Raw genomic sequence first — 20,847 nt, 5'->3', positions numbered from 1 at the left:
CTAAACTGGGTTAATGTATTAATCAGGGTACAGTAACATTACAGGATTGTGTCACCTAAACCATGCTGATATACTCTGTAGCTGCCATGAGAGTAACCGTCGCATATTGAATATGTATCTTTGTAATCACAGCTTTGTAGTCAAAGCCTTCTCAGGAAATGCGTTGTGCAATGGTTCACCTTCGGATCTGTAGGATGGAAAGTAAAATACACAACAATTACCAGAAATAATGCTTCACCCGATGAGTGACAGAATGTTCTCACACAAGGCATCCATTCAGGTGAGCACACATCGTTCATAAATTAATTCTTGTCCTTTCTCTAAATTGTCTCCTCACACTCATTCATTTGTATTCATTCCACCAGGACCCTGCAGAGGATTCTGGGATAAAAAACACTTGTTGCCGTGGCCCTACTGAGCAGCACAGCTCTGAAAGGAGCTTCTTTGGTTTACAGCATTCCCTCCTGCTGCACTCTGACATTTCCGTGACAAACAGATTTAAATCAGTCACCTTTGCTCCTCAACCATCTTGAATTTTGCTATCCATGAAACACAGTGTCATTCGCTGAGGCCCTGTGATTGACAGATTCCCTGGCCAATCGAATGGTGGTCCTTTATCTTTACCAGCTCGCCATGTCCTTCAGTTTTCTCTTCCTCAAATGGCCAAATGGATCTTAAGAATGTAATTAGGGAATTAAAGAACAGACTAATATTCTCTCTGTGCCATTACACTTTTGCTGTAGTCCCCGTGGGAAGGGTGATGATAGACTTTGTGTCAGAGTTTAATTACAAAAAAAAACATGGATATACACGATGGCTTCACTTGGGCATCGATGTCAAAGGTTTCATCACAAGGAAATCAATTATGTGCTCATGCATGCGACCCTCAACCCACATGATCAATTCTATATGTATAAATCCACGTGCCAGTCAGTCTGGCCCAAAACTGACGTCACCCAGGCAGGATGGAATTTTTTTGGAACGGTCCTGACTGTCTCTGGATCCTGGCTTCATGTTATAAATGATATTAGTTATAAATAGGCATACAAATCCATTCAGAGCCGGAGTACGGCTTCCTCTGACAGGTTAATGAATCAGTCTGTGCAGACGCTGCCAAAAGCTGACTCACAGGCTTTTAAAAACAGCGGCAGTCCGGGGATATTTTTCCAGGTGAGAGATGACCTCCGAGTCGCGGTGTTGGGCCATGTGGGATGCATTTGTTATTCCACACCAATTAGGACCCGGAGCTGAAATGTTGTGCTCAGCTGAAGTTGGGGTAAAACATGTCAGTCAGAGAGTAAGTCGGGGCCAACTGGGCCACAATGTCTGTAAATCTCACAGGTGACGGGAAAGCTGACGTTTTACCTTTAATTACAATTCAGAATAATTCCAAAACAGGAACAACTGAGGAAGCGATACCACACCCAGGAAGACAGAGTCTGTGCCTTTTGGCTTATATATAAATACTGTTTCTGTACAATTTGGCTCACTACTACATGCGATTGGTGCCCTTGGTTTCATTTTCACAGAAAACTGCAGTTTGTAAAAACCCCTCTATTTTCAACATCTATTTTGACTGAATAGGGTAGGAGTGTTTGGCGAGATAATTTCTCTCTGACAGCCAGAGAATGGAATTATTTCATTAAGAAACAGCCAGACTAATGATCTGCCTTCATACAGTGATGCCTGAACTACAACATTTATGCCATCCATCTGCCATAATTGGCTTATAGTCTGAAACCATCCCAGGACACACTGAGCACCGTGGAAAGAACAGCAGTCTGTCACAGGATACCAGGTACAGGACAGTAGTCCGTCACAGGACACCAGGTACAGGACAGCAGTCTGTCACAGGACACCAGGTACAGGACAGGAGTCTGTCACAGGACACCAGGTACAGGACAGGAGTCTGTCACAGGACACCAAACAGGACAGCAGTAGTCTGTCACAGGACACCAGGTACAGGACAGTAGTCTGTCACAGGACACCAGGTACAGGACAGCAGCAGTCTGTCACAGGACACCAGGTACAGGACAGTAGTCTGTCACAGGACACCAGGTACAGGACAGTAGTCCGTCACAGGACACCAGGTACAGGACAGTAGTCCGTCACAGGACACCAGGTACAGGACAGTAGTCCGTCACAGGACACCAGGTACAGTACCAGCAGTCCGTCACAGGACACCAGGTACAGGACCAGCCGTCCGTCACAGGACACCAGGTGCAGGACCAGCAGTCCGTCACAGGACACCAGGTGCAGGACCAGCAGTCCGTCACAGGACACCAGGTGCAGGACCAGCAGTCCGTCACAGGACACCAGGTGCAGGACCAGCAGTCCGTCACAGGACACCAGGTACAGGACCAGCAGTCTGTCACAGGATATCGTGGACAGGACAGGAGTCTGTCACAGGACACCAAACAAGACAGCAGTCCATCACAGTATAGACCAACCCTCATTATATGCTCACTGTTCTGTCCACATCTGTCTATGAAAACGTAATGAAGACCTGCCATACCTATGAGCCTCAACAGGATGGCCGTTTTAGATACATGATGTCACTGTGAGAGCTGTGAAGTGCTGATGGCACGTCCCGGAAAACTGCCACACTCATCCCCAGTTTAGTACCCCTTAGAGGTGTCATCTGGAGTGACAGAGCAATATCTGTTGTAAAGAAGCATCGCAGGTTATAGAGTAAACCGCTGAGTTCCCCAGCTATCAGGACGCTGCCCTTCTCCTGCTGTAGGCTGATCTGATAATACCCCTGGTGTGCAGGGACATGTGACAAAAGGCAACCTCAAGACCCAGGACACTGAACATAAGACAGACTGTTGTCCTGTACCTAGTGTAGGGATGTTGTGATCACATCACGATGTAATCGCGATTATATGGCACATGCAAAATCACCTGGGCTTTACATGACGGGTGAAACATTTGTCTGGACGTTGGCTTTTCGGTGCTTAACGGCTGTTTACTTACACCCATAGTTTGGTAAGCAGAGTAGCAGTGTGCCTAAAATATTAACGATGTGTAGTGTATTGTGACACGCAAAAATTAGTGATTTGTATAAATTCTGTGTATCATTATGTTTAATAAACTTAAAAATGCAAAAAGTACCACCACACCGCCAACATCTGTCCTGTACATTGTCCTGTGATGGACAGGTCTCCCGTCCACGAAGCCCTGTGACTGACTGCTGTCCTGTACCTGGTGTCCTGTGACTGACTGCTGTCCTGTACCTGGTGTCCTGTGACTGACTGCTGTCCTGTACCTGGTGTCCTGTGACTGACTGCTGTCCTGTCCATGCCATGCCACTGGAGATAATTACTTGAGAGTTCATGACATAATGATGTTTCTGTGGCTCACACACCCTGAAGGTGTTCGGACACATTGGCTGATCTTGACATCATCATCATCGTGAAGTTTCACCTTTGCTTTGCTACCTGCGAGCCTGACCTTCCCTGATCAAAAGTCATCAAAGGTCCAGTATCTACTGTCACAGGTGCCATGGATCACTGTCTCGAAGGGGCGTCAGGCTGGAATACTGCTGTATCTTTGAGTCCATGGAGAATGAGGGTGAGCTGTGGAGTTAGAGCCTGGCTGCCACGCTAAGCTAGTCCACAGGACACGTCGCAAGTCCGCCGTGTACACATCACATTCCCAGCTAAGGAGAAAAGCCTTCAGTATCACTCTCCAGTCCCGAAAAACATCACATTTTATTTCTTATGATGGTGAAACCCAGCCCATTTGTTTGCTTTTGGTTAAAGCATTTAGTAAATATTTGGACATTCTGGTCAGTAGGTAGCAAAAATGGAAGAAAACATGACTCACATAGCAGATGGGGTTTAATAGTTTTGCACGACACGGTGCAGGCGTGGGAGAGCAGGGGTGTCTTCAGAACTTACAGCCCAATTTATATCGTGGTTCAAAAGCCAATCCTCTTAACTCCAGCTCACACGCAACATGCAAACACAACCATATGTAACAAAGCCTTAATGCAGCTGTAACTGGATGCAATACAATTAAGCAATTAGTGTCAATTAACATGAATGATAATGAGCTATGGATGGATGAGCAGTGGTGGCCTAATGGTTAGGAAAGTGTGCTTATGAGAGGAAGGTTGCTGGTTTGAATCCGTGACCAGCAAGGCACTGCTCCTTAGGTGCTAGTAATGGCTGGCTGGTATGATGTCACATATGGGTTAAATGCAGAGGATATATTTTGTTGGGGTATGTCAAGAATGACATTTAAAAAAAAAAAAAAAAAAAAAAAAAAAAAAACAGACTGATCCACATGGGATCATCAACCTGTCCAATTAAGGACAAATGTGTTCATAGCAAGACACGTGTGTCCATGGAAAAATGATTTGATTGAGGAAAAAATTTAAAAAATGTAAAAAAAACTCCTGAGATCCACCGCTACACCTGACGTAACCGTGGGAACCATGGCCCCTGACTCCAGTCTGCAAATTCACACGAGAACAGTAAAATGATGTAATAAAAATGGACACTTTCGGCTAGATCCTGCTGAGGCAACGGGAATTCCAAGTGTGAGAAATTTCCCAAGATTAAATCAAAGACTTGGAAGAAATCCATTAACGACTTCATTAATTAGCAGCCCCCGTGTAGGGTCACGGACCCCTGACTCTAAATCAACGGTATACCTACAGAGCATGCGGATGATGCAGCCGCAGCAGAGCTACAGCACTGGCCTTCCCAGCTGAGTCTGGATGTGCCGTTTTGGCTTTAATACAGACCGGAGACGTCAGGTGCGATTCCAGAAATGTCCCCTCGCGAAACTGATGGCTGTTACCCTTGATTGATCGTTAGGCAGCAAAACCAGCAGATACAGGGGTCCAACTGTTTGGTCATTTAAACCCAGAAGACCCCATCTACTCCACGGCTTGGACCGAAATCTGCCTCTTGTGGGATGGGAGGGTCTCACCAAAACCGTGCCTGCATGATTAACAGGCCAAATGGTGCTCCAGTGTTTGAAGACTTCACTGAAATTCCTCACGTGGCTGTGACCTCAAGCTGGGCCAACATGTTCACATTCCAATGTATTCACCAGGCAGTGCATTTGCAGGGCAGCGCATTCGCATTCCAGTGCTTTCATTGGGCAGCACATTTCCATTCCAGTGCATTCATTGTGCAGCACATTTGCATTCCCGTACATTCATTGTGCAGCACATTTGCATTCCAGTGCATTCCACAGGGCAGCTCTGCCCCACTGACTCTCCCCTGAGAGGCCAGATAGGAGTGCCACACTGGGGCGAGGCAGGAGGGGGGAATCGGCGTGAAAAGCAAAGAGCAGAGAGGAGGAGCCATTCCCCCAGAGTGCGTCTAAAATGAACCTTCCTCTGGAACGGTCCGAGCTGTCGCCGAGTTGCCCTTTCATCAGCTCTCGTCCCGCGACCCCCTCCCCTCCAGGTCCCACAGCTGGGACGGGGGTCCAAATGTCAGTGGTCCAGCAAGAGGGGTATTATTGGGAGTGTACCACGCAGCCCAGGCAGGCTGCTCAGGGATGTGCTGCTCCAGTACCGACCTGGCCTGAAACAGCACCGGGTGGGGGATGGACCGCAGGTTCGACACCTGCTTCTGCGACGAGGCCTGTCGGAGGACCAGGGACTGCTGTTTCCGACTATCGCAGCTTGTGTCCAGGCATGGGGGGACTTCCGGGCCAAACACTACCCAGGTTTGGACCACTCCTGTCTGGGTGCAGCACACTCTGTCCTACACTGTCGACTTAGTGCAGTTTAACAGCAAGGTTAAGATTAGACCAGGTTAGTTAAACTTGATTGAATCCAGGGGGAGATTTTTAAATACAACACCAGCATGCAAATACAATATAGAAAAGTAAACATAAAGAAAACTAAATTAAAAAGTACAGAATTATAGAATATTAAGGAATACATAAATATTTTAAATTAAATTTAAGAGATCAGCTGAGGGATGCAGTAAAAGGTCACTAATCACACTGCCTTGTGCTACACTCTGCATTGTAACTGATATTTATACTTCATTTGGGTCAGAGGTAGCTCTTATAAAATACTGGGTGGTTTACATTTGACCTGCAGTTCCCATGGAAGGACAGGGGCTACGGAATGAGTGGCATTTTATCGCTTTATTCCATGGGTCTGCAAGGCCTGTGTCCCAACAGGGGGACAGTTCAGTGAGGAGGACTTGGGTTAGCGTGTTCGCATCAGCCAGGCACCCAGAACCTACAGCATGTAAACGTCTGTCCACACAGCAGTTTATTTTACTGCGATCAGTATTTTACACAACTTGTCATAAGGTATTTCGCAGCTGATAATAAACATTGTATGTAATATTAGTGACTTTGTCCAAATATTTGAATCCAGTATTTGCATTGAATAGCCCAGTATTTAGGAGCAGCTAGATAATGCTTTTGCTCCATATTTTTGTAGATATTTAATGAAACTTTGGTCAAGTCTGATGATAAACGAGTTTATGAGACACCAGAGCTAGTTTTGCTCACAAACTATATCATAAACAAATAATTGTTTCATTCATGAAAAATAATGTTCTTGCAGATATTGGCCATGTCATTGGCCCTGGGCATCCCGAAACAAACAGAAAGGATGGGTGTATGTGTGACATGTGGCCTAAAACATGCTCACAGTGTCACACGAGTAAGCAAGCATGCTCAAGGTGTCACACGTGCAATCAAACACGCTCAGTGTGTCACACACGTAATCAAACATGCTCACGGTGTTACACGTGTGATCAAACACGCTCAGTGTGTCACATGTAATGAAACACGGTCATGGTTTCAACACATGTGATCAAACACGCTCAGTGTGTCACACACGTAATCAAACACGGTCATGGTGTCAACACATGTGATCAAACACACTCAGTGTGTCACACACGTAATCAAACACAGTCATGGTGTCAACACATGTGATCAAACACGCTCAGTGTGTCACACACGTAATCAAACACGGTCATGGTGTTACACGTGTGATCAAACAGTCACGGCGTCACCTGTGTGACCAAGCACGCTTACGGTCTCACGCGTGACCACAGCCCAGCTGTGTGTGGTCGACCCCTTGAGCTACTGGAGCGGCTGTTCCCAGCCCTGCCAGGTGACCTTCCGCGAACGCCCGCGGCGTGTCCAGCAGGAGCCCAGCAGGAGCCCAGCAGGAGCCCAGCAGCGCCAGCAAAGCCTGCCCCCCCCCCCGCTGGTGCCTGGAGTACCTCGACCACCAGGGGCAGAGCTGTGCTCTGGACAGAGGTATCTGCATCCGGAAGGGGATGCGGGGAAGGAAAAGCAGAACACGTACTTTAAATTCCTGAAAGGCTTAAGGCAAATCATCTTAGAGTATAAAAGCCAGTGACTGCTGTATGTTTGAAATACAGGCTGAGCCCGATTCATAGTCTGAGATGCTTGCTTTAATTATATTCCAATGCAGAATCCCAGAGTGTGTGTGTGTGTGTGTGTGTGTGTGGGGGGGGGGGGGGAATCCAGATTTGCATATTTCACCATCATGCCCCCTCAGGTCCTGCCTTCAACACTTCGGCTAAGTATGGCAGGGGGCGGAGCCAAAAGGACATATAAGGAGATCCGGCAGGCCAAGGGTACGTGTCACTGTGTGATGTTACAGCATGACCCGGTACACTGTCCTCTCTGTGCCCAGCCTGGGGGGATAATGGTAACTCATCGCTGACCACCGTGTGAGTTTGGGGAAACATCAGAAACAGCAGCTCGGATGCTAGGCGTGACAATCACTGTGGTGACACAGTCCATGAAATCCTGAGGGTTTTGGGGAAGGCAGTCTCTCGCACCCAGGCCCAGCCCCACCTGATTCAGGCAGGTACTCCGTGGAGTTTGGCATAACCAGGCTGTTTCCCTACTGCACGGTGGAGGGCCGGTCCTATGCCCGCGGGATACAGTACCTGCGAGACTTGTTTCCTTTACAAAGCAGGTAATCAGTGATGTAGAGAAATCCTCAGATGGCATTAGAGGTGCATCATTAAATCTTTAAAGAATTTTACAGTTGCTGGCAATGCAAAAACACTTGTTTCAACATCTGAAGTCTTACGATAAGACTATCCACAAATCACAAGGGTAATGTCAGCTTGTTTGCAAGGGAAAAAATATATAACAACCAATATGTTAACAACCATAAACCAGTATTTTCCAAATTGAGTACACACGTCGATACCTTATCTGCAGTCAAAATCTCTCAATGCAGGCCAGCCTCTCCAAAGACTATACCATGGTTATACACAAACAAAACGACCAAACACTAATTGCCCCAAACCAACTGACAATTAAATGTATATAAATTTAGCTTGTAACCTGATTTTTACTTATTTTGCTAGCATGAGTAAATATTCTATTTAAGCTCTGATAAATCTTATGAGGGTTGACAAAAACAGAATATCGTCAATGCAGAATATGTCAAAGACAGAGGCTTGGTGTGTATCTAGAGAGGGTGTGGTACAAAGTGGCCAAAACAAAAAGACCAATACTTGCTTTTAATAAGTATCTAACAAAATTAAAATGCTCAGACATTTCTGGCACCCTCTGGTGGCTTCAAGAAATGCTTACGGTTGCTGCACTTTGCAAAGTATGTTGAAAGAAACATACAAAATGTTCTGTGTGCTTAAAAAGAAATAAAACGAATACTCAAAAAGATTAAATGTTTATTTTTTCAAACTGGGGAACCCATGAAAAGCTACTTCTGACCATGAATTGTAATTCCACCGTAAGAGGCTCCCTATGCTGCGATGCAGCTCCCTCAATTCAGTCTGATGGTGGTACTTTCTGGAAAACCATCGGTGGCAGGGAATTTCTGTAGTACATGACAGAGCCATGGAAGTAATCTCTCTGAAGGGGGAGATGGTGAACCCAAGTCTGCATTCACGCGAAGCCTGAAGTGACCAATGGGGTCTTTTGGTCACAAAAACAGGGACCTAAGAGATTCACCCAGACTTGCAGGGCCGCAGGATGCTGACGGTGTGGGATCAGGGCTGGCGTGAGCACCCTGGCCCCTGTCCAGCTCATCACCTCCCTCCCACCACCTTCTGCTTCTGCAGTGTTCTCCACCGATCCTTCAGCATGACATTGGTGCGGTCCTCAAAGTCGAACTCCTGCAGGATCTTGGCCCAGTTGCCCATGCCGTAACGGAACACGCCGCTCTTCAAGTCCCGGTCTTCTTCATACGTCCATTTCTGCATACAGTCAGAGAGAAATGTGATCACCTAGACTCCACGTCCAACCACGTGACCCACTCACACATCACATCACACACTACGGTCACAGCGTTGATAAATTCACCAAGAAATTATCGAGCAGCGAAAGAAATTCATCCAAAGGGACACAAACCTTTCTTGTTGCTCTACTTGATGGATTTGCCGACTTCTGCAGCTGGGAAGGCTGGCAGGTAGAACGGTCTCTCCCTACGAGATACATACAGTCATGCATCTTTCTCAGCAGAGGGAATGTTATGGTGGATCCTGTGAGCTGTCCTCAAAGGATCAGCAACAGGCCAACGGGCATAAGGAAGATGGCAAAGTATCAAGGACATCACAGCACATAGGTAGCCATGCCAACATTTATTAATAAAAGCAGAAAATAAGTGCAAACACTTGCCCCTCATGTTAAAGTGCATGTGATGGCTACTTCGAGGTTTCTTGCTGCTGTCTGGTCTCCACGGCAAAATATTGTGTTTAGGAAATAAACTTCTTTTTGCCCTAAGGAAAAAAAGAAGACATTACAGAAGATTGTTTGCTTGATGTTCGTCTAAGTGACACAGATGGTCATACATTAAAAAACATCATGCCGCTATTTTACAAGGTTTATGGCGGAGCTCTCCACAAGCAGACATGGGTAGCTGCTCAGGATGAATGATTCCAGGCCCACATTTATCAGAGGCCGTGACACCCCTTTCAGAGAAAGACACCAAGACTAGCATCTCTGACTGATCATCAGTTAGCCATGGCAATTAATTCAGAAGCATCTAAGGTGAAATCTGACTTGAGAAAACAAAAAGGCAAAATGATTTTCAAAATGTCAGGCTGCCAGATGAAGGTGTTTCAAGAACAGGTGAAGATTATCCAGCAGCAAATTAACGGCTATACAATAAGTCTGGGACAGAAACACAAGATCCCTGCTTACATCAGCAGGCATTAAATGAGGCTCTTACCTTGTTTTTAAGTGGCAGGACGTTGAGGCCCCCACAGTTCTATTTGAGGGAGGAAGTGGGGGGTGGGGGTCAGGTTAAAAGGTCAGCATGACAACTATATGCAATTTTGTGGATTTTAATTAATTTCAACCATTTGAAAAATAAACTCAATCCACTGAACTCACTGATTTAGATCTGATGCCTTGAGTTTCATCTCTGCCTCGTCCATCCTAGAACAAAACAGCCAAGTCAAGGATAAAGCAGCCGGAAGACCAGTCTGAAGGCACGAGGCAGACGGCACGAGGCAGACGGCGCGAGGCAGACCACGGACTTTCAGCTTCACCACTACCTGGATGGCTCCTTCGTGTTCTCTGAGGATTCCTCATCCCCGCTGCTCATCTGCCCTGCTTCCAGACGTGACTGTGTCTCCTTTGACGCTGCCTGCAGGGGGAGGGAGGAGGTTTCCATCAAGCAACCACTCCCATAGAGGAAAAATCCACCAGACATGCAATATGAAGCTCCCACCACAGATGGATTCAGGTACTTTAAGACTTAACTTCAGCTGCCTTTTGTACAGGGCCTCCTGTCTGCTGCCAGGCAGACAGACCAATAAAGGACAATCTGCAGTTTGACAGCAATGCACATGCTGTAAATTCCCCTTTGCACTGGGAACACACACACACACACACACACACACACACACACACACACAAACTAGGGGAAAGCAACCAACCTGGACAAGTTCCATGCAGCCCACAGGAGGAGCAAACATGACAGGGAGGGAGGACAAACAAACAGAGCAACTCAAACTTAGTTTTTCAGGATAGCATAACAAGAAATAGTATTTTGTAAAATAAACTATGACAGTACGGTATTGGAAATTTATCAAATATTGCAATGTGATTTTGTTGTAATACATATTGGGGTATTTATGAAATTAAAATTTTAACAAATTTTTCACTAACAGGTCCAGGAGTGATTTAAACAGCAAGGATGGAAATGCATGCAAGGATGGGAACTCAGCATCTAGGGCAGTTTGAGTCCAACTGAACATATACTGTACATGCAGGAGTAAATCAACTTCCAATCACATTAGTCCGTACTAAAATTAAATGTTTACATGAACTTTAAACAGTTTTAGACAGACTAACACAATAATTCGATTGTCTTAGTGTGCATGTAAACGTACTGACTGATATTACTCTGCTGACCCTGGGATTTAACAACCTTCTGATCAGAGGCACAGCCTCTGAACCCAGTGAGCCACACACTGGCTGTGTGTGTGTGTGTGTGTGTGTGGGGGGGGTATTTCATTTCTGTTTTCCCGCTGAGCTGGTTTGCATGAAAAAATCTAACTGTGTCTCAGCCTTTAAAAGCTCTTTATGTACAACAAGGCTGATGTGCTTAAGCACATGCATACAGCTAGGGCTGGGCATCGTTCGGAATTTTTCCATACCAGTACCAGAATGATACCTTGATTTCAATACCGGTTCCTGGACAATACTTTTTAAAATACGATTATGTCTGTAAATCAATTTCAACAACATCAAGAATACATTAAACATTACAGCACTCATCTTTTATTTGAACAAGTCAGTTTGTCAGTTATTGGTTTAGTTATTGGGGTGATCGATCGCGATCATAAAGGGACGCCGCCTTTTATTTATATATCACCAGGGATCTCAAGTTTCATCAGAAGTGTGAAGTAAGATTACATCTGTTAGAGACGCAACGTGTTTCTCAGGTCAATGTGTGACACCTTAAAGCCCTGCCTACTGCATTCATCGGATGTTGCTCTGCCACTTCCACCGTGTTTACACTCCATGTGTTGGTGCACATTCATGCAGCAGGATCACATGCAACAAATGCTATTATCTGATTGGCTGGTAGACGGCTATTTAACTCGACTGGGACAGTCATGAACTTGGTGGAAAATTCCACTCCATATGCCGGCGCCTCGCCCATTAATCCTATATAACAGGACACATTGGTGGGTGTTAACCCTTATTTCTCAGTGTGAGAAACACAAGGTGTGGTGTGCGAGTGCGTGAACTGGTTGACATGTGTGTGTCTCACAGTCAGTGCATGTGATTTGAGAGCCCTCACATCACTTATGACCCATAACATGTTTATAATTCACAAATAAATCTGGCCAGCAGATCGATCTTTCATTTCCCACAAACTACAAAAACGCTGTAACCCCTGTTATCCCGCTAATAATCACTGGCATATTATGTTAAACAGCCAATCACCAGCGACATTACGTCTTAACAGCCGTATGCTGCATGCTTCTTAGCTCACAGATGCGGATATTTACTGTTTGGGTATTGGAATTTGACACTGAAAGAATTTTTTTTTTGATTCCCGAGAGGACTGGAGCATTTCGATCGGTACCACAAAAGTACTGAAGTTCGGTCCCCAGCCCTAGACCCAGTGCAGGGTCACTGTGAGATTGCCCCACAGTACAGGGAGCGCTCCGCTCCCTTTGTCAAATTTATATGGTTGCCCACTCACCTCTAAAAATTGTTTCATTACACATCTACTATGTGCATATTTGCACATAAGTACATTTTTAATAGGTGTCAAATTCATGACAATAATTGCGATTTTGATTAATCGCAAATGATTACCATATTTATAATTGGCCATTTGAGCCAAGAAAAAGTATAAAGGAATTAAGAGCTTGAGCAGTTTCTGGTATTATCCACAGCTCCATCGAGCCAGGAAGTAAAATACAATAAAGGGTAATGAGGGTGGATTTAGGGTCACCATCATACATTATGTGGCTTCCCAGAGAAAATTAATTTCAACAAGGGCAGTACATGCTCAAGTTCATATACACACACGCACACATGCGTTGTCCTTGTGTTTGCCGTCCTTTTAGCAAACCTTCCAAAACCAATAGGATGACAACATCTCTAAAGAAGTCAGCAGATGTCATGTATTAACTAAATGGGCCGCTATATCAGAGACAGGGCTTCTGGAGAAAGCAGGCTTGGCTTTCCAGCGAGATCCTAACTACCTAACGGCTGCTGATGTCTACTTTTGCTTAAGGATGCATCAACCAGGTACTTGAGCAGAAGAATAAGGGCACCTGTGATGAGGGGCATGTTGGTCACAAGGACTTTGTGTGCTTGTCTTATACATAAAGGGGCTCAACTACCCTGCAAATGACACCCCACCCCCAGATACAAGCTGACATTAAACAGGCATCAAGAAGAACCAACATCCCTATAGTCACACATAGCCTAAGTCAATCAGCGTGGCCCCTGCAAGGCTGGCCATGAGATGGTCTGACGCACCTTAAAGATACAGTCAGAGGGATGATCCTCCAGGAACTGGTCCAAGAACACCTTTATATTCTCCACCAAGCTGACAAAGCTGAAGGTCGTCAGAAACGTATGGTACGCATCCTTCTTGTTGAGAATCATGGAGAGCTTCATCTTCAGATTCTGCCAAATAAAAATCACAAGCATCACAACAAACTTGATCACACTATGCACATGCAGCTAGAGCGGTCATGATTACTCGATTAAACCTCATTACTTGATTATTGAAAAGGGTCATTTAAAATTTTCCTTTTCGATCACTCGAAAATACGGTGGAGGGAAGGTGGAGCAAAAGCATCATAGGTGTGGAAGCACTTAACATTAACACTGAATTAAAATGCAGTCTGTCAGTATTACAAAGCAGGCCTTAATTATCACCACAGACCAACCACAGTACAAATTCTTAAGACATTCAGGTTTGAAGAACTCACCCAATAATGAGGTTAGCCATAGCCTAGCCCGTCTGTCATCACATTTACTTAAAGCATTTCCCTTAATTCACTTTCTACAATTCCTGTATGTCAAAATAATCTCTGCTAAAACAAAGGTTAGCCCCATCCCTTAGCTGTCATCTTACATAATATGGTACATATTAAACATAATTATTTTTGAGAACAGTCTATGAATGAGTCCAATAGCAAAGATCGCATGCAGAAGCAGCAATGGTAAATATTAGACTGATTCTCACACACACACACACACACACACACACGATAATGCTGAAAAGCAACCATCCTTAAAACTGCAAAGCTTGCCAAGTTCTGTTCCCTAAGACTGAGTAAAAATATTTCAGTGCAAGTTGGATGGACTGAATCCAGCAGACTATCACGGTCCTTGCGATGTAAGTTACATGTGCATGTATGTTCACCACTGTGTGCGTGTGGCTTTTTCTGCAGATCCTCCTGTTTCCTTCCGCTGCCCAGAAACATTAAACTTAAGTGAACTGGAGTTGCCTAAACTGGCCATATGTGAGACTGAATGTGCATCATGCAACAGCCGGTTGGTTCCTGCCTCATGCCAATCACAGTCTATATTATATAATATACAGTATATACAAACCACAGTTACTGAGAGCCAGCAGACTCACTTCAAACGCAGGTTTCAGTGCATCTCCCAGACAAGCCCACTGCTTGAATACATCTGGCACATCCTGTGAATAGCTAACAACCTCCCAGGGATGCCCCCCCGCTGGCGTAATTCTCTCAGACATGCCAGAAAGATTCACTAATGTGTTATGTAAGGCGGGACGTGGGCTGTTAGACCTCAGGCCGGCTCCTCTGAGGGATCATGTGGGAGTATCGGTAACTTTCAAAGTACAGCACATGTGCTGCGGAGTATAGCAGTGTGCAGGACAGCATCTGCCCAATGCTGCAGATGGGGGGGGGGGGGGGGTTGCATCCTGCTTCGGGATTGGCCAGCATACATCACATGACCATCTCAAAACACATCAGAAAGGCGCCCCCTAGAGGAGAAGGGCACACAACAGCAGGTTTGGTAAACTTACTGGGGAAAAGATGAACTCTTCCTTCAGCCAGTCCAGGACCCACTGTGCCTTGACGTAATCACCTCTCTCCACATGCACGGCCACGGCCTGAAGAGGGAATGCCAGAAGGGGGCGCTATAAGCAGCGCATGAGACACAGCAGGACCAGCCAAACATGCATCGCGAACAGCGACAGCAGAGAAGGATGGAATTCCAGGAAACAGTTGTGCACTTCAAAAAAGAAAAACTACCTCTCAGGGGAGTTTATGATTAAACTGGCCACACACCACCCCCCCACCTGGATAAAAAGCAAATTCTTGATGTTGTTGAAGAGGGCTTTATCCACCACCACGTCCTGCAGGGACTCCCAGAGGGGAATGGCTGACATCAATGGGGTTATTCGCTCATCACTGTCATATTGGACATCTAGAAAGAGTTAAAATAAATATATATAATATAGTTAGCAGTTGGGCGTGTGGACAGTCCCAGAACAGACGCAGGCATCTAGCATATTTCGAAAGGTTAATGTTAAGACTGCAGTCACGGGAGACTGGGGTCAACAGACAATTAATCCTCTAACTCAGAGCGAGATGAGGAAGATGTGAACCTTTGGTCTCCCACAAAGCTTCTTTGGAAAGGACTTCCATTTAGGAGCTTCAGACACCACTGCTAGGGCTACACAATACTGGAAAATACTGCAACATTTATAAAGCAAAAATGAGATGAAAATGTACCCAAAATAAAATACAGCCAAACAGAACTTATCTACCAAGAGAGTCCGTCAAGTTAGTTGGTGGTGTTGCCTTGACCTGGGCTGACAAATCACTTGCTTTCGCTCAATATGGTTTCTATGGAAACCTAAATATTTTCACGTCTTATCAACCATTTCTTTGTTTCCTATGAAAGAGTAAAAATGTTTTTAGCGGAATTTATTGATGACCTTCAATGAGTGAATCTTATAAGGACCTTCTCGCCCACAAATTTTACTGCCAAGGCCTTGCTGTTCAAAAGTGTAACGTGAATCAAAATTATCCCCATTTGGAAATCCAGTGTTTTGCTATCCAGGATCAGGTAATCCATCTTACTTTTGTGCTTTCAAAGTAACATTGGATTGGATCACTCTGATCCAGATAGACTTTGAGATTACCAAATCCAGATGTACGGTGTTCTAAACGTGACTACATATCACAATCAAGGCTACTATCTATGAAAAGAACAGTAGGAAGAATAGCCAGTACAGGGTCACTTTAAATGTTTTTTGAAGAGACAGTACACAGCACAATAAAGCAATACAAACATCCCTGTCTATGTTCAATTTCTGTTAGGAACAGAACCCTCATCTTACCCACAACAAATAAATAAAACAAACAAATATATATTATTCAAAAATACATCGTGGGTATTTTGAGCAAGCGTTTTAAATCATAAAGTCTAAAAATCCAATAGTGAATAAAATAAAGAATTTCCACAGTGCATTTGTGAAGATACCAACTTGTTGAAGCTCTGGGTGTAATTGTTAAAAACTACTTTTCACTGGTTCATCTCTGATGATTGTGTTACTAATTAATATACGATAAATGACAGTTAAAATGCATTTTTTTTTTTGTTTGATATCGACAGCAGTTTGGGGAATTATTTTATGGGGACAAAGTCCTATTTTTTTTAACTTTACTATAAGGTTTAATAGGAAGCTTAACATCTACTTCATCACTGTAACAGTAAAACAAATTAAGTGCAAAGTACAAATAAATGTATATGTATTACATGATACTAAATGTTGTATTTCACCAATTTGAAAGTTTTATTACATTTTGTTTCTGAAATCCAACCTGAATCAACCTTTCTGCTGGGATCAGGATAATCCTGAATATTCTGTTCAAACGTAGTAGACAGCAGGACCTTGGAACTTGAATTTTTATTATTATTTTTTTTTTTAGTTGTGCCTTGACCTAAATCTTGGAACTCAACCGTTCCTGCTAAAACTTTTATGGGTCAAGATGCATTTAACTCTACCAATACGGACCTCAAACGGGTTGGACAAGAAAAACCTAACCGCATCTTGACTGAAAACTTGGAACACGACAAAGCAAAACAGATCTGCTAAAACTTGTACGGACTGAGATGCGTCTCTGATGGCTGACATAAAGGCAAATGGACCTACTGGGATGCTGATGCCAATGAAAAGCTCTCAGTCTCGCGGTACCTTTTCACGTGTGTTCCTGGGTTGGGTATGAATTCTTTTGTGCTTTATCTACAGTACATTTAACGATACAGTAATCATGGCCCCTAAGAAAGTGAGCAGTGATAGCAGCAAACCAAAGAGGAAAGTAGTGAGAGTAACTGTAGAACTTAAAAAGGAAATTTCAGCGAGACTTGACTTATTTCATGTTTATCGCTTTGGTATGTGGGCTTTTACATGTCTGTATTAGTTTCATATTGATTGTCAATGGTTTTTATCATTAATTAGGTAGATAAGTTTAAATAGACAGTTATTTCAGGGTCTGGAAAGGATTAAATCCATTTACATTATTTCTTATGGGGAAATTCGACTTGGACCTCGACCAAATCGCAACTCAATTAAGTTGCCTTCTGGAAAGCTGAATTAAGTTTGTGTTCCAAGGTACCACTGTACATCTAAAACGTTCTGAACAACACATACTAAAAGTTAAATCCAGATCAAAACTGTGACTGATTAGGTGATTTAATCCAATTACAGAATCATTTATTTCTTTTGAACCCATTTAAAAGATTTGTCCAATGCTATAGCATAAATCTTATCAGATTACTTTTGAACAATGGGACCCAAGAAAAAAAAAGTACTTAAAGTTTGAAAATACCACATACCATGGTATAATGTCTGGATGGTATGAAAAATTAGATAACGCCCTCATCCCAGATAATGGTCCATGCAATGTGAGAATTGCCTGTGCACAACATGCAATGCCAATATTAATATTAAGCAACACATAATATTTCTGTGCTCTTCTCTTTCCGGTGAACATGGCATCTTCACAAAAGTTACTGAAGCCATGACAGGGCCATGCCCTCAATCACTGACCCCAAACTCTAGCTTCAGGAGACTGGGTTACCTTGCTCTTTCCCATCCACAACCCGCGCAAGAAAGCTGCAGACAGTCAGCTTCTTCTTGTGGTCCCTCTGAAGCTGCTCAGATGCCTTCTGGAAAGCTGAAGCAGGTGTAGGTCCGCCCAAACATGCCCGAAGTAAGACAAAGACGAGAGAGGAGTTTTAACCCTAACCATTTTAATGCATTTATCCTGAATTAATTGCATTATAGGCACTACTGGGTCTTCCACCCAAAAATAATCACCAAATGATTCTAAAGAAAAACAGCCTATTATCCCAGTCCCATTGGGCATGGCTAAAGATCGTCTGCCTACCCAATGGCTCAAATCTTCTCTAAGTCTCACTGCGACCTGCAAGAAGGCGCAGATGGACATCCAAACCAGCCCACCGTCCGTCACCTTACGAGCGTGTCAATCATGCCCTGCTTTCAAAAAGCACTTGTCGGGACTTGCTTTTTTGCCAATATAAGGACAGTACACAGTAGCGTTGATAGCAGCTAATAACTTTCCTCCGTGAAGATGGAAATCCATATGAAACGCAATGAAAAGTCGTTTGACGACGCAGAAGGTGCTGAAGGCCGTGTTTACACTTCGTTTTAAAATGCGTCTTGGGATCATACGCAGGCAGCCGAGACGCATCGCAGGGCCGCCGGCTCTCACGGACTCGGCGTGACACTCCCGCTACCAGACTCTCACGCATGAAATCTTACGGCAATTATTCTATATTATTCCGTTTTGTCCGTAAAATCAGCTACATCAAAAACGTTGCGGGTAGTTTGCAAACCCTACAGACTACTTGTCATGCGTCTCCAAGGTGTCCAGCTAAACACTTTCGTTCGGATATAGTCACTGACCTGTCCTCATCTTGACCGTATTAGCGTTTACACTCCTAAACATGTGTGTTTAAATGCGTCCCTGTGCACCTCGGCACGCGGTCAGTGACGGGGTCACAGTGCGTCTTGGCGGTCTATGTTTAGGTCTTGTTAAATCCACGGAAGCTATATTAGCAACAAGAAGTTCTGTACCTAGTTATAGTTTGGTAGACTGTAGGCTAACTTTCGGAAATGTATGACTAGCCTGTCGAAAACTTGCACCGTCGCCACCTACTCCCTTCCCTCCTCCGTGAAAATATTGCGCCCGGCCGTCAGATTTGTTCTGGCTCCCGGTCCCCGGCCCCATGGACACACCCCAAAGGCCCGCCGGTACCTTCCAGCCAGCGCAGACAGTCCCTGAAGCGCTCATGCTGGCCCATATTAAAGTAACGGCACAGCAACACCAGACCGAAGTCGGCGATCATGCTGTTCGCCACTGCCAGCACGGCCGGCTTTTCTAACTCCGGACTTCCATTTCCCTCCATGCGAAAACGAAATTAGGAATACACACAAACAAACCAGCCCGCCGAAAGACACAGACCGCCCCTTCTCGGCTTAAAGACACAGGCCGCAGATATTCCGTGCGCTCTGGCTCGCAGCGCCACCTACCGGCGTGGAGGCGGGGGGGGGCGCCTTTATGGATTCCTGTGAATTTCATGGGACGGTACAGGACATACCCAATGTGCATGGAGCCCTGTGATCTAGCTTGGGTCCTGGACATGACGGCACAGAGGGTCTGTCGGTTTGGAAATGCTACTCTTTAAACCCGATACAAGTCACAGCTTGGAGCTTGTGGGCTGCTTGAAGCAGAAAGATCTATATTATTGGATTCAGACAGTTTTAGGCATCTTTAAATGAATATATTAGTTTTGTAGGCCTTTTGGTTGCATTTGAAGCATACCTTAGAAACACTGCAAAATGAAAATAAAAACATGGGCAGTGTATAAATAGCTGAACAGTGTACAACAGCTAATAACATAAGAACACATCAGAAAGTACTGGCAGTACTCAGAATGGCATTTTAGGGGTTTAAAGTGCCCATGACCTGTTCGGACAGTGTACAATTAGGGAAACCACTTAGGTTACCTGCTTAATGTGGCTATCCCATAATGTCATCCTACTTCCTTTTGGAATGGACAAATTAAATGCATTCACTTTGATATTCTGCATATTATTCTCTATGGTTATTGAGGTGAAGGTATTCGGCATTAATATTTATGGAGCAGATGGTTGAACTTGATGGATGATTCTTGTAGTTCTGCTTACCGGAATTGTCCTGCTTTTCTTGGCCTGTTGATGTGCTGGTCTGTCACATTCCGTTCCATTAAGTGCGTTGGGGCAACTCTGTAGTGAAAGGTGCTATATAAAAATAGATTGAATTGAATTGAATTCCACAAGGTTCTGCTGGCAGCTCCTAAGGTTGGATTTGTGTCATTTGGGTGCCAAGAACAGAAGCCCAGTGGGGCAACTGCTCTGTGACCCTGTCCACGGTGACCACATGTGATCTGTAGACCTGGGTGAGGTGTGTTACCTGAAGTCCAGGAGGATGCAGAGATCTCAGCATCTGTCCAGACTTCCGGTGGAGCTCCATGTGGTTCAGGCCAAGCTTTGTGGTGGAGCTGCTGACCCCCCATTCCACCATGCAGGTAATAAAAAGGGCATTTTCCTCCACAGAGCTGCTGCGGTCAAACCGTGAGGATCAATACGACAGCATTCGGCAGACAGGGAAGGTTTTATTGTTTTCCTACAAACTGCATCAGTTCGCCTTGTAATTATTTGTGAGTGTTATTATATAAACTAAATCAATATTCCAAATATTTTTCATTATTTTACTGAACAATAATTAGATGTTTTATAGTTGGATGAATTATATGCAGTTTTCAGAAAGGAAAAAAAGAAAAGCTGTGCTTGCCTGAAGGGAATTACTTTCA

General features: G+C 44.5%; 2 protein-coding genes across 2 annotated transcripts; one reads left to right on the top strand and one right to left on the bottom strand.

The window, feature by feature from the left end:
• The first annotated feature begins 3,567 nt into the window (after positions 1–3,567).
• On the top strand, positions 3,568–7,578 carry LOC111834835 (somatomedin-B and thrombospondin type-1 domain-containing protein). The gene is given in 6 exon segments (XM_023794585.2): positions 3,568–3,573; positions 5,398–5,634; positions 5,636–5,657; positions 7,047–7,182; positions 7,184–7,254; positions 7,520–7,578. Coding segments are annotated over 6 exon segments (531 nt in total).
• A 908-nt stretch (positions 7,579–8,486) lies between these two features.
• Positions 8,487–19,401, bottom strand: terf1 (telomeric repeat binding factor (NIMA-interacting) 1). The gene is given in 11 exon segments (XM_072700090.1): positions 8,487–9,197; positions 9,352–9,446; positions 9,448–9,719; positions 10,172–10,210; positions 10,336–10,380; positions 10,500–10,591; positions 13,453–13,602; positions 14,984–15,070; positions 15,260–15,387; positions 18,051–18,146; positions 19,251–19,401. Coding segments are annotated over 11 exon segments (1,323 nt in total). The 3' UTR covers positions 8,487–9,029.
• Between the last annotated feature and the right edge of the window lie 1,446 nt (positions 19,402–20,847).

Source organism: Paramormyrops kingsleyae, chromosome 15 (assembly GCF_048594095.1).
Source record: "Paramormyrops kingsleyae isolate MSU_618 chromosome 15, PKINGS_0.4, whole genome shotgun sequence".
NCBI classification, from domain to species: Eukaryota; Metazoa; Chordata; class Actinopteri; order Osteoglossiformes; family Mormyridae; genus Paramormyrops; species Paramormyrops kingsleyae.
The sequence above is the reverse complement of the archived record's forward strand: the minus strand, read 5'-3'. Positions and strand labels throughout refer to the sequence as shown.